A 24,969-nucleotide genomic window follows, 5' to 3' on the forward strand; every position below is an offset into this window, starting at 1 on the left:
GGGAGTGATTCTTACGTTCTCGTTTGCTCTCTAGCAACAAGCTTGTGCTGAAAGAAAGGATATGGTGGCACTACGTGCCACGTATGGGCTTGTTGATTGGAGGCAATCGTTGATGTTAGGGGCTTTCTCACGTTCTCGAGCCCCCCGGTGCTCTAGTTGACCCCATGGAGGTTGGGCCTATTCGTTAGGGTTCCTCCTTGGCAACCAGATTGTGCTCAACGGATGGTGTTATGGCACCCAGTGCTACGCGCATTGTTGCTCTTGGTGGCATTCGGATGATGCCGGCCTTGCTTCCATGGGGGGAACTTGGACGTCACCAAACAAAATTTTTTGGGCTCATTAACGTTGGGGTGATTCTTACGTTCTCGTTTGCTCTCTCGCAACAAGCTTATGCCCTAGGGAGGGATATGGTGGCACTACGAGCCACGCATGCGCTTGTTGATGCGGGCCAATAGTTGATGGAAGGGGCTTTCTCACGTTGTCGAGCCCCCCGGGGCTCTAGTTGACTCCATGGCGGTTGGGCCTATTCGTTAGGGTGCTTCCTTCGCAGCATGATTGTGCACGGCGGATGGTGTTATGGCACCCAGTGCTACGCACATTGTTACTCTAGGTGGTATTCGGATGCTGTAGGCCTTGCTTCCATGGGGGGAACTTGGACGCCACCAAACAAAATTTTTTTGGCTCGTTAACGTGGGGTGATGCTAACGTTCTCGTTTGCTCTCTAGCAACAATCTTGTGCTCTAGGGAAGGATATGATGGCACTAAGTGCCACGCATGGGCTTGTTGATGGGGGCAAACGTTGATGTTAGGGGCTTTCTCATGTTGTCAAGCCTCCCAGTGCTCTAGTTGACCCCATGGCGATTGGGCCTATTCGTTAGGCTGCTTCCTTGGCAACATGACGGTGCCCAACGGATGGTGTTATGGCACCCAGTGCTACGCACATTGTTGCTCTTGGTGGTATTCGGATGATGTCGGCCTTGCTTCCAGGGGGGGAACTTGGACGTCACCAAACAAAATTTTTTGGGCTTGTTAACGTGGGGGTGATTCTTACTTTCTCGTTTGCTCTCTCGCAACAAGCTTATGCCCTAGGGAAGGATATGGTGGCACTACGAGCCACGCATGCGCTTGTTGATGGGGGGCCATAGTTGATGTAAGGGACTTTCTCACGTTGTCGAGCCCCGCGGGGCTCTAGTTGACTCCATGGCGGTTGGGCCTATTCATTAGGGTGCTGCCTTGGCAGCATGATTGTGCACGGCGGATGGTGTTATGGCACCCAGTGCTACGCACATTGTTGCTCTTGGTGATATTCGGATGATGTCGGCCTGGCTTCCATGGGGGGAACTTGGACGTCACCAAACAAAATTTTTTTGGCCCGTTAACGTGGGTTGATACTAACGTTCTTGTTTGCTCTCTAGCAACAAGCTTGTGCTCTAGGGAAGGATATGATGGCACTAAGTGCCACGCATGGGCTTGTTGATGGGGGCAAACGTTGATGTTAGGGCTTTCTCAGGTTGTCGAGCCTCCCAGTGCTCTAGTTGACCCCATGGCGGTTGGGCCTATTCGTTAGGCTGCTTCCTTGGCAACATGGTTGTGCACAGCGGATGGTGTTATGGCACCCAGTGCTATGCACATTGTTGCCCTTGGTGGTATTCGGATGATGTCGGCCTTGCTTCCATGGGGGGAATTACACGCCACCAAACTAAAGTTTTTGGGTTTGTTATCGTGGGAGCGATTCTTACGTTCTCGTTTGCTCTCTAGCAACAAGCTTGTGCTGAAAGAAAGGATATGGTGGCACTACGTGCCACGTATGGGCTTGTTGATTGGGGGCAATCTTTGATGTTAGGGGCTTTCTCACGTTCTCGAGCCCCCTGGTGCTCTAGTTGAACCCATGGCGGTTGGGCCTATTCGTTAGGGTGCCTCCTTGGCAACATGACTGTGCCCAACGGATGGTGTTATGGCACCCAGTGCTACGCACATTGTTGCGCTTGGTGGTATTCGGATGATGTCGGCCTTGCTTCCATGGGGAGAACTTGGACGTCACCAAACAAAATTTTTTGGGCTCGTTATCGTGGGAGTGATTCTTACGTTCTCGTTTGCTCTCTAGCAACAAGTTTGTGCTGAAAGAAAGGATATGGTGGCACTACGTGCCACGTATGGGCTTGTTGATTGGGGGCAATCTTTGATGCTAGGGGCTTTCTCACGTTCTCGAGCCCCCTGGTGCTCTAGTTGACCCCATGGCAGTTGGGCCTATTCTTTAGGGTGCCTCCTTGGCAACATGACTGTGCCCAACGGATGGTGTTATGGCACCCAGTGCTACGCACATTGTTGCTCTTGGTGGTATTCGGATGATGTCGGCCTTGCTTCCATGGGGGGAACTTGGACGTCACCAAACAAAATTTGTTGGGCTCGTTAACGTGGGGGGGGATTCTGACGTTCTCGTTTCCTCTCTCGCAACAAGCTTATGCCCTAGGGAAGGATATGGTGGCACTACGAGCCACGCATGCGCTTGTTGATGGGGGGCAATAGTTGATGTAAGGGGCTTTCTCACGTTGTCGAGCCCCCCGGGGCTCTATTTGAGTCCATGGCGGTTGGGCCTATTCGTTAGGGTGCTTCCTTGACAGCATGATTGTGCACGGCAGAAGGTGTTATGGCACCCAGTGCTACGCACATTGTTACACTTGGTGGTATACGGATGATGTCGGCCTTGCTTCCATGGGGGGAACTTGGACGCCACCAAACAAAAGTTTTTGGGCTCGTTAACGTGGGAGTGATTCTTGCGTTCTCGTTTGCTCTCTAGCAACAAGCTTGTGCTGAAAGAAAGGATATGATGGCACTACGTGCCACGTATGGGCTTGTTGATTGGGGGCAATCTTTGATGTTAGGGCCTTTCTCATGTTCAGGAGCCCTTTGGTGCTCTAGTTGACCCCATGGCGGTTGGGCCTATTCGTTAGGGTGCCTTCTTGGCAACATGACTGTGCCCAACGGATGGTGTTATGGCACCCAGGGCTACGCACATTGTTGCGCTTGGTGGTATTCGGATGATGTCGGCCTTGCTTCCATGGGGGGAACTTGGACGCCACCAAACAAAAGTTTTTGGGCTCGTTATCGTGGGAGTGATTCTTACGTTCTCGTTTGCTCTCTAGCAACAAGCTTGTGCTGAAAGAAAAGATATGGTGGCACTACGTGCCACGTATGGGCTTGTTCATTGGGGGCAATCTTTGATGCTAGGGGCTTTCTCACGTTCTCGAGCCCCCTGGTGCTCTAGTTGACCCCATGGCGGTTGGGCCTATTCGTTAGGGTGCCTCCTTGGCAACATGACTGTGCCCAACGGATGGTGTTATGGCACCCAGTGCTATGCACATTGTTGCTCTTGGTGGTATTCGGATGATGTCGGCCTTGCTTCCATGGGGGGAACTTGGACGTCAGCAAACAAAATTTGTTGGGCTCGTTAACGTGGGGAGGATTCTGACGTTCTCGTTTGCTCTCTCGCAACAAGCTTATGCCCTAGGGAAGGATATGGTGGCACTACGAGCCACGCATGCGCTTGTAGATGGGGGCAATAGTTGATGTAAGGGGCTTTCTCACGTTGTCGAGCCCCCCGGGGCTCTATTTGAGTCCATGGCGGTTGGGCCTATTCGTTAGGGTGCTTCCTTGGCAGCATGATTGTGCACGGCAGATGGTGTTATGGCACCCAGTGCTACGCACATTGTTACACTTGGTGGTATACGGATGCTGTCGGCCTTGCTTCCATGGGGGGAACTTGGACGCCACCAAACAAAAGTTTTTGGGCTCGTTAACGTGGGAGTGATTCTTGCGTTCTCGTTTGCTCTCTAGCAACAAGCTTGTGCTGAAAGAAAGGATATGGTGGCACTACGTGCCACGTATGGGCTTGTTGATTGGGGGCAATCGTTGATGTTAGGGGCTTTCTCACGTTCTCGAGCCTCCCGGTGCTCTAGTTGTCCCCATGGCGGTTGGGCCTTTTCGTCAGGCTACTTCCTTGGCAACATACCTGTGCACTGCGGATGGTGTTATGGCACCCAGTGCTACGCACATTGTTGCTCTTGTTGGTATTCGGATGATGTCGGCCTTGCTTCCATGGGGGGAACTTGGACGCCACCAAACAAAAGTTTTTGGGCTCGTTATCGTGGGAGTGATTCTTACGTTCTCGTTTGCTCTCTAGCAACAAGCTTGTGCTGAAAGAAAGGATATGGTAGCACTACGTGCCACGTATGGGCTTGTTGATTGGGGGCAATCTTTGATGTTAGGGGCTTTCTCACGTTCTGGAGCCCCCTGGTGCTCTAGTTGACCCCATGGCGGTTGGGCCTATTCGTTAGGGTGCCTCCTTGGCAACATGACTGTGCCCAACGGATGGTGTTATGGCACCCAGGGCTACGCACATTGTTGCGCTTGGTGGTATTCGGATGATGTCGGCCTTGCTTCCATGGGGGGAACTTGGACGCCACCAATCAAAAGTTTTTGGGCTCGTTATCGTGGGAGTGATTCTTATGTTCTCGTTTACTCTCTAGCAACAAGTTTGTGCGGAAAGAAAGGATATGGTGGCACTACGTGCCACGTATGGGCTTGTTGATTGGGGGCAATCTTTGATGCTAGGGGCTTTCTCACGTTCTCGAGCCCCCTGGTGCTCTAGTTGACCCCATGGCAGTTGGGCCTATTCGTTAGGGTGCCTCCTTGGCAACATGACTGTGCCCAACGGATGGTGTTATGGCACCCAGTGCTACGCACATTGTTGCTCTTGGTGGCATTCGGATGATGTCGGCCTTGCTTCCATGGGGGGAACTTGGACGTCAGCAAACAAAATTTGTTGGGCTCGTTAACGTGGGGGGGATTCTGACGTTCTCGTTTGCTCTCTCGCAACAAGCTTATGCCCTAGGGAAGGATATGGTGGCCCTACGAGCCATGCATGCGCTTGTTGATGGGGGGCAATAGTTGATGTAAGGGGCTTTCTCATGTTGTCGAGCCCCCCGGGGCTCTATTTGAGTCCATGGCGGTTGGGCCTATTCGTTAGGGTGCTTCCTTGACAGCATGATTGTGCACGGCAGATGGTGTTATGGCACCCAGTGCTACGCACATTGTTACACTTGGTGGTATACGGATGATGTCGGCCTTGCTTCCATGGGGGGAACTTGGACGCCACCAAACAAAAGTTTTTGGGCTCGTTAACGTGGGAGTGATTCTTGCGTTCTCGTTTGCTCCCTAGCAACAAGCTTGTGCTGAAAGAAAGGATATGGTAGCACTACGTGCCACGTATGGGCTTGTTGATTGGGGGCAATCGTTGATGTTAGGGGCTTTCTCACGTTCTCGAGCCTCCCGGTCCTCAAGTTGTTCCCATGGCAGTTGGGCCATTTCGTCAGGCTACTTCCTTGGCAACATTCCTGCGCACTGCGGATGGTGTTATGGCACCCAGTGCTACGCACATTGTTGCTCTTGTTGGTATTCGGATGATGTCGGCCTTGCTTCCATGGGGGGAACTTGGACGCCACCAAACAAAAGTTTTTGGGCTCGTTATCGTGGGAGTGATTCTTACGTTCTCGTTTGCTCTCTAGCAACAAGCTTGTGCTGAAAGAAAGGATATGGTGGCACTACGTGCCACGTATGGGCTTGTTGATTGGAGGCAATCGTTGATGTTAGGGGCTTTCTCACGTTCTCGAGCCCCCCGGTGCTCTAGTTGACCCCATGGAGGTTGGGCCTATTCGTTAGGGTTCCTCCTTGGCAACCAGATTGTGCTCAACGGATGGTGTTATGGCACCCAGTGCTACGCGCATTGTTGCTCTTGGTGGTATTCGGATGATGCCGGCCTTGCTTCCATGGGGGGAACTTGGACGTCACCAAACAAAATTTTTTGGGCTCATTAACGTTGGGGTGATTCTTACGTTCTCGTTTGCTCTCTCGCAACAAGCTTATGCCCTAGGGAGGGATATGGTGGCACTACGAGCCACGCATGCGCTTGTTGATGCGGACCAATAGTTGATGGAAGGGGCTTTCTCACGTTGTCGAGCCCCCCGGGGCTCTAGTTGACTCCATGGCGGTTGGGCCTATTCGTTAGGGTGCTTCCTTGGCAGCATGATTGTGCACGGCGGATGGTGTTATGGCACCCAGTGCTACGCACATTGTTACTCTAGGTGGTATTCGGATGCTGTAGGCCTTGCTTCCATGGGGGGAACTTGGACGCCACCAAACAAAATTTTTTTGGCTCGTTAACGTGGGGTGATGCTAACGTTCTCGTTTGCTCTCTAGCAACAATCTTGTGCTCTAGGGAAGGATATGATGGCACTAAGTGCCACGCATGGCCTTGTTGATGGGGGCAAACGATGATGTTAGGGGCTTTCTCATGTTGTCAAGCCTCCCAGTGCTCTAGTTGACCCCATGGCGATTGGGCCTATTCGTTAGGCTGCTTCCTTGGCAACATGACGGTGCCCAACGGATGGTGTTATGGCACCCAGTGCTACGCACATTGTTGCTCTTGGTGGTATTCGGATGATGTCAGCCTTGCTTCCATGGGGGGAACTTGGACGTCACCAAACAAAATTTTTTGGGCTTGTTAACGTGGGGGTGATTCTTACTTTCTCGTTTGCTCTCTCGCAACAAGCTTATGCCCTAGGGAGGGATATGGTGGCACTACGAGCCACGCATGCGCTTGTTGATGGGGGGCAATAGTTGATGTAAGGGACTTTCTCACGTTGTCGAGCCCCGCGGGGCTCTAGTTGACTCCATGGCGGTTGGGCCTATTCATTAGGGTGCTGCCTTGGCAGCATGATTGTGCACGGCGGATGGTGTTATGGCACCCAGTGCTACGCACATTGTTGCTCTTGGTGATATTCGGATGATGTCGGCCTTGCTTCCATGGGGGGAACTTGGACGTCACCAAACAAAATTTTTTTGGCTCGTTAACGTGGGTTGATACTAACGTTCTTGTTTGCTCTCTAGCAACAAGCTTGTGCTCTAGGGAAGGATATGATGGCACTAAGTGCCACGCATGGGCTTGTTGAAGGGGGCAAACGTTGATGTTAGGGCTTTCTCAGGTTGTCGAGCCTCACAGTGCTCTAGTTGACCCCATGGCGGTTGGGCCTATTCGTTAGGCTGCTTCCTTGGCAACATGGCTGTGCACAGCGGATGGTGTTATGGCACCCAGTCCTATGCACATTGTTGCCCTTGGTGGTATTCGGATGATGTCGGCCTTGCTTCCATGGGGGGAATTAGACGCCACCAAACTAAAGTTTTTGGGTTTGTTATCGTGGGAGTGATTCTTACGTTCTCGTTTGCTCTCTAGCAACAACCTTGTGCTGAAAGAAAGGATATGGTGGCACTACGTGCCACGTATGGGCTTGTTGATTGGGTGCAATCTTTGATGTTAGGGGCTTTCTCACGTTCTCGAGCCCCCTGGTGCTCTAGTTGACCCCATGGCGGTTGGGCCTATTCGTTAGGTTGCCTCCTTGGCAACATGACTGTGCCCAACGGATGGTGTTATGGCACCCAGTGCTACGCACATTGTTGCGCTTGGTGGTATTCGGATGATGTCGGCCTTGCTTCCATGGGGAGAACTTGGACGTCACCAAACAAAATTTTTTGGGCTCGTTAACGTGGGGGTGAGTCTGACGTTCTCGTTTGCTCTCTCGCAACAAGCTTATGCCCTAGGGAAGGATATGGTGGCACTACGAGCCACGCATGCGCTTGTTGATGGGGGGCAATAGTTGATGTAAGGGACTTTCTCACGTTGTCGAGCCCCCCGGGGCTCTATTTGAGTCCATGGCGGTTGGGCCTATTCGTTAGGGTGCTTCCTTGGCAGCATGATTGTGCACGGCAGACGGTGTTCTGGCACCCACTGCTACGCACATTGTTACTCTTGGTGGTATTCGGATGATGTCGGCCTTGCTTCCATGGGGGGAACTTGGACGCCACCAAACAAAAGTTTTTGGGCTCGTTATCGTGGGAGTGATTCTTACGTTCTCGTTTGCTCTCTAGCAACAAGCTTGTGCTGAAAGAAAGGATATGGTGGCACTACGTGCCACGTATGGGCTTGTTGATTGGAGGCAATCGTTGATGTTAGGGGCTTTCTCACGTTCTCGAGCCCCCCGGTGCTCTAGTTGACCCCATGGAGGTTGGGCCTATTCGTTAGGGTTCCTCCTTGGCAACCAGATTGTGCTCAACGGATGGTGTTATGGCACCCAGTGCTACGCGCATTGTTGCTCTTGGTGGTATTCGGATGATGCCGGCCTTGCTTCCATGGGGGGAACTTGGACGTCACCAAACAAAATTTTTTGGGCTCATTAACGTGGGGGTGATTCTTACGTTCTCGTTTGCTCTCTCGCAACAAGCTTATGCCCTAGGGAGGGATATGGTGGCACTACGAGCCACGCATGCGCTTGTTGATGCGGGCCAATAGTTGATGGAAGGGGCTTTCTCACGTTGTCGAGCCCCCCGGGGCTCTAGTTGACTCCATGGCGGTTGGGCCTATTCGTTAGGGTGCTTCCTTGGCAGCATGATTGTGCACGGCGGATGGTGTTATGGCACCCAGTGCTACGCACATTGTTACTCTAGGTGGTATTCGGATGCTGTAGGCCTTGCTTCCATGGGGGGAACTTGGACGCCACCAAACAAAATTTTTTTGGCTCGTTAACGTGGGGTGATGCTAACGTTCTCGTTTGCTCTCTAGCAACAATCTTGTGCTCTAGGGAAGGATATGATGGCACTAAGTGCCACGCATGGGCTTGTTGATGGGGGCAAACGATGATGTTAGGGGCTTTCTAATGTTGTCAAGCCTCCCAGTGCTCTAGTTGACCCCATGGCGATTGGGCCTATTCGTTAGGCTGCTTCCTTGGCAACATGACGGTGCCCAACGGATGGTGTTATGGCACCCAGTGCTACGCACATTGTTGCTCTTGGTGGTATTCGGATGATGTCGGCCTTGCTTCCATGGGGGGAACTTGGACGTCACCAAACAAAATTTTTTGGGCTTGTTAACGTGGGGGTGATTCTTACTTTCTCGTTTGCTCTCTCGCAACAAGCTTATGCCCTAGGGAAGGATATGGTGGCACAACGAGCCACGCATGCGCTTGTTGATGGGGGGCAATAGTCGATGTAAGGGACTTTCTCACGTTGTCGAGCCCCGCGGGGCTCTAGTTGACTCCATGGCGGTTGGGCCTATTCATTAGGGTGCTGCCTTGGCAGCATGATTGTGCACGGCGGATGGTGTTATGGCACCCAGTGCTACGCACATTGTTGCTCTTGGTGATATTCGGATGATGTCGGCCTTGCTTCCATGGGGGGAACTTGGACGTCACCAAACAAAATTTTTTTGGCTCGTTAACGTGGGTTGATACTAACGTTCTTGTTTGCTCTCTAGCAACAAGCTTGTGCTCTAGGGAAGGATATGATGGCACTAAGTGCCACGCATGGGCTTGTTGATGGGGGCAAACGTTGATGTTAGGGCTTTCTCAGGTTGTCGAGCCTCCCAGTGCTCTAGTTGACCCCATGGCGGTTGGGCCTATTCGTTAGGCTGCTTCCTTGGCAACATGGCTGTGCACAGCGGATGGTGTTATGGCACCCAGTGCTATGCACATTGTTGCCCTTGGTGGTATTCGGATGATGTCGGCCTTGCTTCCATGGGGGGAATTAGACGCCACCAAACTAAAGTTTTTGGGTTTGTTATCGTGGGAGTGATTCTTACGTTCTCGTTTGCTCTCTAGCAACAAGCTTGTGCTGAAAGAAAGGATATGGTGGCACTACGTGCCACGTATGGGCTTGTTGATTGGGGGCAATCTTTGATGTTAGGGGCTTTCTCACGTTCTCGAGCCCCCTGGTGCTCTAGTTGACCCCATGGCGGTTGGGCCTATTCGTTAGGCTGCCTCCTTGGCAACATGACTGTGCCCAACGGATGGTGTTATGGCACCCAGTGCTACGCACATTGTTGCGCTTGGTGGTATTCGGATGATGTCGGCCTTGCTTCCATGGGGAGAACTTGGACGTCACCAAACAAAATTTTTTGGGCTCGTTAACGTGGGGGTGAGTCTGACGTTCTCGTTTGCTCTCTCGCAACAAGCTTATGCCCTAGGGAAGGATATGGTGGCACTACGAGCCACGCATGCGCTTGTTGATGGGGGGCAATAGTTGATGTAAGGGACTTTCTCACGTTGTCGAGCCCCCCGGGGCTCTATTTGAGTCCATGGCGGTTGGGCCTATTCGTTAGGGTGCTTCCTTGGCAGCATGATTGTGCACGGCAGACGGTGTTCTGGCACCCACTGCTACGCACATTGTTACTCTTGGTGGTATTCGGATGATGTCGGCCTTGCTTCCATGGGGGGAACTTGGACGCCACCAAACAAAAGTTTTTGGGCTCGTTATCGTGGGAGTGATTCTTACGTTCTCGTTTGCTCTCTAGCAACAAGCTTGTGCTGAAAGAAAGGATATGGTGGCACTACGTGCCACGTATGGGCTTGTTGATTGGAGGCAATCGTTGATGTTAGGGGCTTTCTCACGTTCTCGAGCCCCCCGGTGCTCTAGTTGACCCCATGGAGGTTGGGCCTATTCGTTAGGGTTCCTCCTTGGCAACCAGATTGTGCTCAACGGATGGTGTTATGGCACCCAGTGCTACGCGCATTGTTGCTCTTGGTGGTATTCGGATGATGCCGGCCTTGCTTCCATGGGGGGAACTTGGACGTCACCAAACAAAATTTTTTGGGCTCATTAACGTGGGGGTGATTCTTACGTTCTCGTTTGCTCTCTCGCAACAAGCTTATGCCCTAGGGAGGGATATGGTGGCACTACGAGCCACGCATGCGCTTGTTGATGCGGGCCAATAGTTGATGGAAGGGGCTTTCTCACGTTGTCGAGCCCCCCGGGGCTCTAGTTGACTCCATGGCGGTTGGGCCTATTCGTTAGGGTGCTTCCTTGGCAGCATGATTGTGCACGGCGGATGGTGTTATGGCACCCAGTGCTACGCACATTGTTACTCTAGGTGGTATTCGGATGCTGTAGGCCTTGCTTCCATGGGGGGAACTTGGACGCCACCAAACAACATTTTTTTGGCTCGTTAACGTGGGGTGATGCTAACGTTCTCGTTTGCTCTCTAGCAACAATCTTGTGCTCTAGGGAAGGATATGATGGCACTAAGTGCCACGCATGGGCTTGTTGATGGGGGCAAACGATGATGTTAGGGGCTTTCTCATGTTGTCAAGCCTCCCAGTGCTCTAGTTGACCCCATGGCGATTGGGCCTATTCGTTAGGCTGCTTCCTTGGCAACATGACGGTGCCCAACGGATGGTGTTATGGCACCCAGTGCTACGCACATTGTTGCTCTTGGTGGTATTCGGATGATGTCGGCCTTGCTTCCATGGGGGGAACTTGGACGTCACCAAACAAAATTTTTTGGGCTTGTTAACGTGGGCGTGATTCTTACGTTCTCGTTTGCTCTCTCGCAACAAGCTTATGCCCTAGGGAAGGATATGGTGGCATTACGAGCCACGCATGCGCTTGTTGATGGGGGGCAATAGTTGATGTAAGGGACTTTCTCACGTTGTCGAGCCCCCCGGGGCTCTATTTGAGTCCATGGCGGTTGGGCCTATTCGTTAGGGTGCTTCCTTGGCAGCATGATTGTGCACGGCAGACGGTGTTCTGGCACCCACTGCTACGCACATTGTTACTCTTGGTGGTATACGGATGCTGTCGGCCTTGCTTCCATGGGGGGAACTTGGATGCCACCAAACAAAATTTTTTTGGCTCGTTAACGTGGGGTGGTACTAACGTTCTTGTTTGCTCTCTAGCAACAAGCTTGTGCTCTAGGGAAGGATATGATGGCACTAAGTGCCACGCATGGGCTTGTTGATGGGGGCAAACGTTGATGTTAGGGGCTTTCTCACGTTGTCGAGCCTCCCAGTGCTCTAGTTGACCCCATGGCGGTTGGGCCTATTCGTTAGACTGCTTCCTTGGCAACATGACTGTGCACAGCGGATGGTGTTATGGCACCCAGTACTACGCACATTGTTGCTCTTGGTAGTATTCGGAGGATGTCGGCCTTGCTTCCATGGGGGAACTTGGACGCCACCAAGCAAAAGTTTTTGGGCTCGTTAACGTGGGAGTGATTCTTACGTTCTCGTTTGCTCTCTAGCAACAAGCTTGTGCTGAAAGAAAGGATATGGTGGCACTACGTGCCACGTATGGGCTTGTTGATTGGAGGCAATCGTTGATGTTAGGGGCTTTCTCACGTTCTCGAGCCCCCCGGTGCTCTAGTTGACCCCATGAAGGTTGGGCCTATTCGTTAGGGTTCCTCCTTGGCAACCAGACTGTGCTCAACGGATGGTGTTATGGCACCCAGTGCTACGCACATTGTTGCTCTTAGTGGTATTCGGATGATGCCGGCCTTGCTTCCATGGGGGGAACTTGGACGTCACCAAACAAAATTTTTTGGGCTCATTAACGTGGGGGTGATTCTTACGTTCTCGTTTGCTCTCTCGCAACAAGCTTATGTCCTAGGGAAGGATATGGTGGCACTACGAGCCACGCATGCGCTTGTTGATGCGGGCCAATAGTTGATGGAAGGGGCTTTCTCACGTTGTCGAGCCCCCCGGGGCTCTAGTTGACTCCATGGCGGTTGGGCCTATTCGTTAGGGTGCTTCCTTGGCAGCATGATTGTGCACGGCGGATGGTGTTATGGCACCCAGTGCTACGCACATTGTTATTCTTGGTGGTATTCGGATGCTGTAGGCCTTGCTTCCATGGGGGGAACTTGGACGCCGCCAAACAAAATTTTTTTGGCTCGTTAACGTGGGGTGATGCTAACGTTCTCGTTTGCTCTCTAGCAACAAGCTTGTGCACTAGGGAAGGATATGATGGCACTAAGTGCCACGTATGGGCTTGTTGATGGGGGCAAACGTTGATGTTAGGGGCTTTCTCACGTTGTCGAGCCTCCCTGTGCTCTAGTTGACCCCATGGCGGTTGGGCCTATTCGTTAGGCTGCTTCCTTGGCAACATGACTGTGCACAGCGGATGGTGTTATGGCACCCAGTGCTACGCACATTGTTGCTCTTGGTGGTATTCGGATGATGTCGGCCTTGCGTCCATGGGGGGAACTTGGACGTCACCAAACAAAATTTTTTGGGCTCGTTAACGTGGGGGTGAGTCTGACGTTCTCGTTTGCTCTCTCGCAACAAGCTTATGCCCTAGGGAAGGATATGGTGGCACTACGAGCCACGCATGCGCTTGTTGATGGGGGGCAATAGTTGATGTAAGGGACTTTCTCACGTTGTCGAGCCCCCCGGGGCTCTATTTGAGTCCATGGCGGTTGGGCCTATTCGTTAGGGTGCTTCCTTGGCAGCATGACTGTGCACGGCAGATGGTGTTCTGGCACCCACTGCTACGCACATTGTTACTCTTGGTGGTATACGGATGCTATCGGCCTTGCTTCCATGGGGGGAACTTGGACGCCACCAAACAAAATTTTTTTGGCTCGTTAACGTGGGGTGATACTAACGTTCTTGTTTGCTCTCTAGCAACAAGCTTGTGCTCTAGGGAAGGATATGATGGCATTAAGTGCCACGCATGGGCTTGTTGATGGGGGCAAACGTTGATGTTACGGGCTTTCTCACGTTGTCGAGCCTCCCAGTGCTCTAGTTGACCCCATGGCGGTTGGGCCTATCGTTAGACTGCTTCCTTGGCAACATGATTGTGCACAGCGGATGGTGTTATGGCACCCAGTACAACGCACATTGTTGCTCTTGGTAGTATTCGGAGGATGTCGGCCTTGCTTCCATGGGGGGAACTTGGACGCCACCAAGCAAAAGTTTTTGGGCTCGTTAACGTGGGAGTGATTCTTACGTTCTCGTTTGCTCTCTAGCAACAAGCTTGTGCTGAAAGAAAGGATATGGTGGCACTACGTGCCATGTATGGGCTTGTTGATTGGAGGCAATCGTTGATGTTAGGGGCTTTCTCACATTCTCGAGCCCCCCGGTGCTCTAGTTGACCCCATGGAGGTTGAGCCTATTCGTTAGGGTTCCTCCTTGGCAACCAGACTGTGCTCAACGGATGGTGTTTTGGCACCCACTGCTACGCACATTGTTGCTCTTGGTGGTATTCGGATGATGCCGGCCTTGCTTCCATGGGGGGAACTTGGACGTCACCAAACAAAATTTTTTGGGCTCATTAACGTGGGGGTGATTCTTACGTTCCCGTTTGCTCTCTCGCAACAAGCTTATGCCTTAGGGAAGGATATGGTGGCCCTACGAGCCACGCATGCGCTTGTTGATGCGGGCCAATAGTTGATGGAAGGGGCTTTCTCACGTTGTCGAGCCCCCCGGGGCTCTACTTGACTCCATGGCGGTTGGGCCTATTCGTTAGGGTGCTTCCTTGGCAGCATGATTGTGCACGGCGGATGGTGTTATGGCACCCAGTGCTACGCACATTGTTACTCTTGGTGGTATTCGGATGCTGTAGGCCTTGCTTCCATGGGGGGAACTTGGACGCCACCAAACAAAATTTTTTTGGCTCGTTAACGTGGGGTGATGCGAACGTTCTCGTTTGCTCTCTAGCAACAAGCTTGTGCTCTAGGGAAGGATATGATGGCACTAAGTGCCACGCATGGGCTTGTTGATGCGGGCAAACGTTGATGTTAGGGGCTTTCTCACGTTGTCGAGCCTCCCTGTGCTCTAGTTGACCCCATGGCGGCTGGGCCTATTCGTTAGGCTGCTTCCTTGGCAACATGACTGTGCACAGCGGATGGTGTTATGGCACCCAGTGCTACGCACATTGTTGCTCTTGGTGGTATTCGGATGATGTCGGCCTTGCGTCCATGGGGGGAACTTGGACGTCACCAAACAAAATTTTTAAGGGGTGATTCTTACGTCCTCGTTTGCTCTCACGCAACAAGATTATAGCCTAGGGAAGGATATGGTGGCACTACGAGCCACGCATGGGCTTGTTGATGCGGGGCAATAGTTGATGTAAGGGGCTTTCTCACGTTTTCGAGCCCCCCGGGGCTCTAGTTGACTTCATTGCGGTTGGTCCTCTTCGTTAGGGTGCTTCCTTGCAGCATGATTGTGCACGGCGGATGGTGTTATGGCACCCAGTGCTACGCACATTGTTGCTCTTGGTGGTATTCGGATGATGTCGCCTTGCTTCCATGCGGGGAACTTGGACGCCACCAAACAAAATTTTTTGGGCTCGTTAATTTTTTGGGCTTGTTTGTTTGGATCTATAAGATTTTTGGTTTTTGTTTGGACTTTTTTGCAAAACAAATGTCATGTTGAACGGGGGGTGGTTTGATGATAGTGGCACCAATTTGCTACTGGTATCAAGATAGGGGCACCCAACGTCGCCATTAAGGCCCCTTCTCGATCCATGCAAGGGCATGTGTGTACGTAACAAATCCAACGAAGAGTGGATACTTTCCAAAATACTAAAAGCCCTTGTGCCTATTTCACTCTAATTATTCAGCCTATCTCTCAAATCACAAACAAGGGACAACATTGTTTATGTATAAAAGTTATTTGCAAGATAAACTCCATATAATAGTAGCAAAACGGAATGCAAAAAACAATACAAATATCTTTACAAAACATATCTTAATGTTATAAATACGTATATTGGATAAAAGCAATAAATGTTATATAACAAACCTATAGTTTTGTAACTTTGAGGAGATAACTACAACTCTGAACAACTTGCCATCACAAAATCTCTAGCAAATATTAAAAATCAATTAAAAGAAATATACAACAACAAATACCAATAACGATAATACCAACGAAACTAACGAGGATGATTTCAAAACTAATGATGATGATAATATGAAAATATAATGCAATGATGACGTGATGAGATATCATAATATGAAGATGAAGATCTAACAAGATAGATCATAATAGTCATGAAGATGAGGATGTGATGTGATCATGATGGTATGAAAATAAGATGTGATGATAAATGGTGAGATGATGATGAGTATGGTGATGTAAAGACACTAAATGTGATGTTATGTAGATGATGTAATGAGATCATGACGAAATGAAAAGATAAGGTAATGATAAATGATATGAAAAGATGATGAGATGATAAATGATATGAAAAGATTATAAGGTAAGTCGAGCAAATCGGTAAGAGTTTACCTGACAACTTGTCAACTATGTGATGGAGAGTAGGCTTGCAACGCGCTTGCATCCAACAGATGGACGAGCTTTAATTCTCCCAATTGAAAGTCCTGGGGGCGGGTTTTGGGATGGGCCTTGCTCCCACATGGCCATTAATATATGTAAAAACATACATATATATGTATGCATATATATAGATATATATATCATAATATCTTATATATTGGAAACACAAATGCTAACTACAAATACCACTATTTCACTCAATCTCTCTATACTGCCATTTCTTTCATTTCAAACGACCATCACCCTCCACCTTTCACTTCTCCTCCTCCCCCTTCTCTTTTCCACATTCGTTTCAGACTTTCACGCTCTAATGGCCCCCATCCTGTTTTCCCTCTTTTTTCTTCTCCTCCCAATTTCCCTTCCTCTCATCCGGTTTTGAACCCCCTTGTCTATTCACTCCACTATCAAGGGTACTCATGGCCAAGCCGCAATCTACGAGGGTAAGACCACAATTTTACCGGGGGCTTGTACGACTTGAAAACACAACTTTCGTCGTTGGTATGTATGGTAGAGACTCATTGTGACTATGAGTGATGAGTCTGCAAGTTTAATAGACCACTATAATGACGATGGGCTGTAGAGATCAGCTACCCAATACCACGACCTTGCGGTCTGTGCACGATTACCATTTCTTTGTTTCGTTTTATCTCTAATTTTGTGAGTTTGATTTTATTTTTCATTAGATTTGTGATATTTTTCTGATCTGTACGTTTGTTTGTTTGGATCTATAAGATTGTTGGTTTTTGCTTGGACTTTTTCGCAAAAAATGTTGTGTTGAACGGGGACTGGTTTGATGATGGTGGCACCAATTTGCTCCCGATATCAAGATTGGGGCACCCAGCGTCACTGTTAAGCGCCCTTCCCGCTCCATGCGAGGGCATGTGTGCACGTAACAACTCTAACGAAAAGTGGATGCTTTCCAAAATAATAAAAGCCCCCTTGTGCTTATTTCTCTCTAATTATTCAGCCTATCTCTCAAATCACAAATAAGGGACAACATAGTTTATGTATAAAAGATATTTGCAAGATAAACACCTAATAATAGTAGTAAAACGGAATGCAAAAAATAATACAAATATTTGCACAAAACATATCATAATTTTATAAATACGTATATGGATAAATGCAATAAATGGTATATATCAAACCTTTAGTTTTGTAACTTCGAGAAGATAACTACATCTCTGAACAACCTGCCATCACAAAATCTCTGGCAAATATTAAAAATCAATTAACAAAAATATATAACAACAAATACCAATAATGATAACAATAACGAAACTAACGAGAATGATCTCAAAACTAATGATGATGATAATACGAAAATATGATGCAATGATGATGTGATGAGATTATCATAATATGAAGATGAAGATCTAATGAGATAGATCGTGGTAGTCATGAAGATGAGGATGTGATGTGATCATTATGGTATGAAAATAAGATGTGATGATAAATTGTGAGATGATGATGAGTATGGTGATGTAAAGAGACTAAATGTGATGTTATGAAGATGATGTAATGAGATCATGATGAAATGAAAAGATAATGTAATGATAAATGATATGAAAGGATGATGAGATGATAAATGATTTGAAAAGATTATAAGCTAAGCCGAACAAATCAGTAAGAGTTTACCTGACAACTTGCCAACTATGCAATGGAGAATAGGCCTGCAAGTCGCTTGCATTCCACAGATGGATGAGCTTTAATTCTCTCCATTAAGAGTCCAAGGGGCAAGTGTCGGGATGGGCCTTAAGCCCACACAACCTTTAATATTTGTAAAAACATACATATATATATAAATATAAATCATAATATCTTATATATTGGAAACACAAACCCTAGCTACAAATACCACTTTTTTCTCTCAATCTCTCTCTACTGCCATTTCTTTCATTTCTAATGGCCATCACCCTCCACCTTTCACTTCTCCTCCTCCCCCTTCACTTTTCCACCTTCTTTTCAAACTTTCACGCTTCAATGGCCACCATCCCTGTCTTTTCTCTTGGTTCTTCTCCCCCAATTTCCCTTCCTCTCCTCCACTTTTAAACCCACTTGTCTATTCACTCCATTATCTTGGGTACTCATGGCCAAGCCACCGTTTACGACGGTAAGACCACAATTTGGCTATGAGCTTCTATGACTTAATAACACAATTTTCGTCGTGGGTCTGTGTCGTAGAGACTCACTATGACTATGAGTGACGAGTCTGCAAGTTTTACAGTCCACTATGATGACAATGTGCTGTAGAGATCAACTACCCAATACCACCATCTTTGGGTCTATGCACAATTATTACTTTGTTTCATTTTTTCTCTAATGTTGTGAGTTTGTTTTTGTCTATCATTGGATTTTTTATATTTTTCTGATATGTACATTTGTTTGTTTGGATCTGTAAAATTGTTGGTTTTTGTTTGTATTTTCTTTGGACTTTTGCGCAAAAAATGTCATGTTAAACGAAGCGGTTTGATGGTAATGGCAACAATTTGCTCCCAGTATAAAGAGATAGGGGCACCCATCGTCGGCGTTACACCCCCTTCCCACTCAATGCGAGGGCATGTGTGCACGTAACAACTCTAATGAAGAGTGGATGCTTTCCAAAATGATAGTAAAAGCCCCTGTGCCTATTTCTCTCTAATTATTCAGCTTATCTCTGAAATCACAAATAAGGGACAGGATATTTTATATATATAAGAGATATTTGCAAGATAAACCCCTAATAATAGTAGTAAAACGGAATGTAAAAAGCAGTACAAATATTTTTACAAAACATATCTTAATTTTATAAAGACATATATATATTGGATAAAAGCATTAAATGATATATATCAAACCTGTAGTTTTGTAACTTCGAAGAGATAACTACATCTCTTAGCAACCTGTCATCACAAAATCTCTGACAAATATTAAAAATAAATTAACAAAAATACTAGTATACAACAACAAATACCAATAATGATATCAATAACGAAAATAATGAGGATAATCTCAAAACTAATGATAACGAAACTAATGAGGATAATCTCAAAACTAATGATGATGATAATATAAAAATATGATGCAGTGATGATGAGATCATGACAATATGATAATGAAGATGTAACGAGATAGATTGTAATAGTCATGAAGATGAGGACGTGATGAGATCATGATGGTATGAAAATATGATGTGATGATAAATGGTGAGATGATAATGAGTATGGTGATGTAAAGAGATTAAATGTGATGTTATGAAGATGATGTAATAAGATCATTATGAAATGAAAAGATAATGTAATGATAAATGATATGAAAAGATGATGAGATGATAAATGATATGAAAAGATTATGAGCTAAGCTGAGCAAATCGATAAGAGTTTACCCGACAACTTGCCAACTATGCGATGGATAGTAGGCCTGCAACTCGCTTGCATTCCATAGATGGACGAGTTTTAATTCTCCCGATTGAAACTCCAGGGAGCAGGTGTTGGGATGGGCCTTGGGCCCACATGACCTTCAATATATGTAAAAACATACATACATATATATATATATATATATCATAATATCTTATATATTGGAAACACAATCTCTCTCTACTACCATTTTTTTCTTTTCCAGCGGCCATCACTATCCACCTTTCACTTCTCCTCCTCCCTCTTCTCTTTTCCACATTCGTTTCAAACTTTCACACTTCAATGGCCACCATCCTGTCTTCTTTCTTTTTTCTTCTCCTCCCAATTTCCTTTCCTCTCCTCCGCTTTTAAATCCGCTCGTCTATTCACTCCATTATCATGGGTACTCATGGCCAGACCGCATTCTACGACAGTAAGACCACAATTTGGCCATGGGCTTCTACGAGTTAATAAAACAATTTTCTTTATAGGACTATATGCTAAAGACTCACTGTGACTATGAGTGATGAGTCTGCAACTTTAAAATTCTACTATGACGACGATCTGCTGTAGAGATCACCTACCCAATACCACGATCTCGGGGTTTGTGCACGATTATTACTTGATTTTCTTTCTTTGGTTCGTTTTATCTCTAATTTTGTGAGTTTGTTTTATTTTTCGTTGGATTTGTGATATTTTTCTTATATGTACGCTTGTTTGTTTGGATATGTAAGATTGCTGGTTTTTGTTTGGATTTTGTTTGGACTTTTTCACAAAACAAAATGTCGTGTTGAACGGGATGGTTTGATGATGGTGGCACCAATTTGCCCTTGGTATCAAGATAGGGGCACCCACCTCGGCATTAGGCCCCCTTCCCGCTCCATGCGAGGTCATGGGCATGTAACAACTCCAGTGAAACGTGGATGCTTTCCAAAATGATACTAAAAGCCCATGTGCCTATGTCTCTCTAATTATTCAGTCTATCTCTCAAATAACAAATAAGGGACAACATAGTTTATGTATTTAAGATCTTTGCAAGATAAACCCCCAATTATAGTAGGAAAAGGGAATGCGAAAAAAGCAATACAAATATTTTTACAAAACATATATTGAATAAAAGCAATAAATGATATATATATATCAAACCTGTAGTTTTGTAACTTCGAGGAGATAACTTCATCTCTTAACAAACTTTCATCACAAAATCTATGGCAAATATTAAAAATAAATTAAGGAAATACTAGTATACAACAACAAATACCGATAACGATAACAATAACGAAACTAATGATGATGATCTCAAAACTAATGATGATGATAATAAGAAAATATGATGCAATGGTGATGTGATGAGATCATGATAATATGATGATGAAAATGTAACAAAATAGATCATGATAGCTAGAACGGTAAATTGGAGAAAGCTGAGAAATTGCAGCACTGCTGCTTTTTCTGTTTTGCTGTTGTTTAGGTTGCTATTTTCAGTTCCTACCACTACAATGCGCTTGTTTATAGTGTTTTTGAGGTACAGGAATTTAATACACTTATAGTTGATGCCAAAAAGAAAGAAGAAGAAGTATAAGTTGAAGAAACACTCAAGAGACTAGGGGCTACAAATTGCTGCTGTAATAGGTGCAGAATTGTTGGGTTGTTTCAGATGTGCTATGATGCAGCTGCTATTTGACACTTCTAAAGATTGATTCTTATAAAAGGGATCTTGAATGATGTGGCCAGTTATGGCTTGAGAGGAGAATTTGTAAAGGTAAAAGGGCTGGAACAGATCATTACATCTGTTGAGATTTTCCTTTTGTCATGCAGCTGAGACTGTTGCTTTTTGCATCACTCTTAGCTGCTGTTTGATGTCTCTATGAGGAGTAATTTCAATGGTTTAACACAAATTCGTGGAGAATTAATCAAGCTCAAGATGAAACTGTAGAGAGGAGAGGAATGGGACTGATTTGCAGCAATTAAATCAAACCAGAAACATGGCAAGTTAGATGACATTTATTTTTTTCACCTCAAACTTGAACTACTTTGATTTGTTTCTCTAACCTTCGAGCTTTTCCTTTTTCTATACACTTCACTATTGTTTTTGTGGTTTCTATGAAGGTTTTTCTACCTCTTGATGTGGCCTATAAAACAAGGGAATGGTGGAGAGGATGAGAGAGCTGAACAATAGAAATAAAAGAGAGGGGCTGTGTGTTGCTTTTCCCCTCAGTTCCAGCTACTTAGAGCTGGCTTTGGTCTGAGATTTTAAGGTCATTTGGTACTCCTACATGGTTGAGCTAAAGAGATGAGATAAAGGCAAAATTATGGGGCTAGAACTTAAGTGGAATCAGAGCTAAAGTTACTGAATTTTCTGCACTAGCTTATACAGCCAATAAGTTAGTTGTATACCTGTTTCAAACCACCCCCCCCCCCCCCCCCCCCCCCGCATTAAGCCCCCTTCCCGCTCCATGCGAGGTCATGGGCATGTAACAACTCCAGTGAAATGTGGATGCTTTCCAAAATGATAGTAAAAGCCCATGTGCCTATGTCTCTCTAATTATTCAGTCTATCTCTCAAATAACAAATAAGGGACAACATAGTTTATGTATTTAAGATATTTGCAAGATAAACCCCCAATTATAGTAGGAAAAGGGATTGCGAAAAAAGCAATACAAATATTTTTACAAAACATATATTGAATAAAAGCAATAAATGATATATATATATATATATCAAACCTGTAGTTTTGTAATTTCGAGGAGATAACTTCATCTCTTAACAACCTTTCATCACAAAATCTATGGCAAATATTACAAATAAATTAAGGAATATACTAGTATACAACAACAAATACCGATAATGATAACAATAACGAAACTAATGCAGATGATCTCAAAACTAATGATGATGATAATAAGAAAATATGATGCAATGGTGATGTGATGAGATCATGATAATATGATGATGAAAATGTAACAAAATAGATCATGATAGCTAGAACGGTAAATTGGAGAAAGCTGAGAAATTGCAGCACTGCTGCTTTTTCTGTTTTGCTGTTGTTTAGGTTGCTATTTTCAGTTCCTACCACTACAATGCGCTTGTTTATAGTGTTTTTGAGGTACAGGAATTTAATACACTTATAGTTGATGCCAAAAAGAAAGAAGAAGAAGTATAAGTTGAAGAAACACTCAAGAGACTAGGGGCTACAAATTGCTGCTGTAATAGGTGCAGAATTGTTGGGTTGTTTCAGATGTGCTATGATGCAGCTGCTATTTGACACTTCTAAAGATTGATTCTTATAAAAGGGATCTTGAATGATGTGGCCAGTTATGGCTTGAGAGGAGAATTTGTAAAGGTAAAAGGGCTGGAACAGATCATTACATCTGTTGAGATTTTCCTTTTGTCATGCAGCTGAGACTGTTGCTTTTTGCATCACTCTTAGCTGCTGTTTGATGTCTCTATGAGGAGTAATTTCAATGGTTTAACACAAATTCGTGGAGAATTAATCAAGCTCAAGATGAAACTGTAGAGAGGAGAGGAATGGGACTGATTTGCAGCAATTAAATCAAACCAGAAACATGGCAAGTTAGATGACATTTATTTTTTTCACCTCAAACTTGAACTACTTTGATTTGTTTCTCTAACCTTCGAGCTTTTCCTTTTTCTATACACTTCACTATTGTTTTTGTGGTTTCTATGAAGGTTTTTCTACCTCTTGATGTGGCCTATAAAACAAGGGAATGGTGGAGAGGATGAGAGAGCCGAACAATAGAAATAAAAGAGAGGGGCTGCGTGTTGCTTTTCCCCTCAGTTCCAGCTACTTAGAGCTGGCTTTGGTCTGAGATTTTAAGGTCATTTGGTACTCCTACATATTGAGGTTGAGCTAAAGAGATGAGATAAAGGAAAAATTATGGGGCTAGAACTTAAGTGGAATCAGAGCTAAAGTTACTGAATTTTCTGCACTAGCTTGTACAGCCAATAAGTTAGTTGTATACCAGTTTCAAACCCAACCCCCCCCCCCCCCCCCCCCCCCTTCTCCCCAAAAAAAAAACAGAGAGAGAGAAAAACTATAAATCCCAACTATAGAAGCAATGAACTAGCTTTGAAGAAAAATTGGAAATAAGGATGATTTATGTGTAGACATAGCATAAAAACCACAAGAGATGGTTCTATAAACCAGAAAATTCTAAGAGAAAATTTACTACTTTGATTGAAATCCTTGGTTGTTTACTTAGTTATTAGCTTGAGTAGAAAGTGAAACAATACATACTGATCTCTAGTAGTTTAACACATTAAAAAGGAGGCCTAAACATAATTGAAAAGTGATTCAAATAGAGGAAGAAGTATAGTTAAAACTATAGCAGAACCTTTTTTGTAGAAACTGTACAGCTTGGTACAAAACAAGGTAGAAAATCATCCCAACTGATTGAGAGGCATCTATAACATATAAGTGACCCTGCCAATCACAAGATAAATCTAGATGTTCACCAAGTGCACATGGAATCAATTCAATACTAGGAAAGAAAAGGATGAACATATATGTGTATGGACACACACACCTCAAAATAAAGTATATTATACTCCCTGAGGTCTACATGCACCAGTTTATACTTCTGATATAGTGTCCGCATTACAATAATCATCTGAAAAAGAATGCAGAAAAAACTTTATCATTTAAACATGATAGCAAAATAATACATGGTCTTTTTCAATTTCCAAAAGAAAGTTATCATAGAAGCATTTCCTCCACCATCTCATATGGCAGAAACCACTAAACTAATTTAAACCCCACCCCCCGGAGGGACCACGTGGGAATCTCCTAGAAATCAGGTTCCATTTTACACAAACCAGATTCCTGAAGAATGGCTAAAACAATATGGACACACCTCCACATATTCACGTAACCTGTCATGAGATAAAACAGCATCCTTAAGACGAGGTGCAGCCCAACCTGCTTTTCCTGTGCAAGCATAAAGACCAAAATTCATCCAGCGATGTAACTGTACGTTTGAAGCACATCTACCATCAACACGATACTTTTTTATAGGAGATTATGGTGCAAACCTCAGGGACCAACCTCACGTCGACGTCCAAGAGGGAAATACAAATAGAATAACTCTGTTAATGGAATCCAGACTCAAATTCTTCATTCAATAAAATCGGCAACTGCCTTTTCCTTTCCATCACTACCATATTTAAAGGATTACATATCATGCTATAATTCAGGAAATAAACTAGAAAAGAATTGCAACATAATCTTAAGGAAATAAATTCGGAAAGAATTAACAACTAAGCAACAGAATTTTGAAAATAAAAGATAAGAATTGTAAACAGCCGACTAAGTCTCCATCCTCCACGATTCAAGGAGCAGTTTCCGTCTGAGAAACGTGCTCTGCATTTGCATCAGATTAACTGTTTGTTTATAAGTGATTATCAACACAAAT

At 45.8% G+C, this 24,969-nt stretch overlaps 1 protein-coding gene across 8 annotated transcripts in view; it reads right to left on the minus strand.

The window, feature by feature from the left end:
- Positions 1-24,969, minus strand: part of LOC122276602 (serine/threonine-protein kinase rio1-like) — a 73,551-nt gene that overhangs the window by 47,973 nt on the left and 609 nt on the right. The window contains exons 2-8 of one of the 8 annotated variants that reach the window (XR_006228903.1): positions 24,603-24,917; positions 24,412-24,485; positions 24,085-24,168; positions 23,893-23,981; positions 22,264-22,323; positions 16,113-20,743; positions 15,624-15,685 (exon numbers count right to left, since the gene is read on the minus strand). Coding sequence is in view for 2 of the 8 variants with exons in the window: in XM_043086448.1 (XP_042942382.1) it covers positions 22,092-22,323; positions 23,893-23,981; positions 24,085-24,168; positions 24,412-24,513 (507 nt within the window). In the remaining 6 variants the exon portion in view is untranslated. Of the gene's footprint in view, positions 1-14,797; positions 20,744-21,973; positions 22,324-23,592; positions 23,982-24,084; positions 24,169-24,411; positions 24,938-24,969 lie in introns of those variants that run through there. The other 7 variants (XR_006228902.1, XR_006228906.1, XR_006228905.1 and 4 more) reach the window with 7 other exon arrangements.

The sequence above is a fragment of the Carya illinoinensis genome, chromosome 9 (genome assembly GCF_018687715.1).
Source record: "Carya illinoinensis cultivar Pawnee chromosome 9, C.illinoinensisPawnee_v1, whole genome shotgun sequence".
Taxonomy (NCBI): domain Eukaryota; kingdom Viridiplantae; phylum Streptophyta; class Magnoliopsida; order Fagales; family Juglandaceae; genus Carya; species Carya illinoinensis.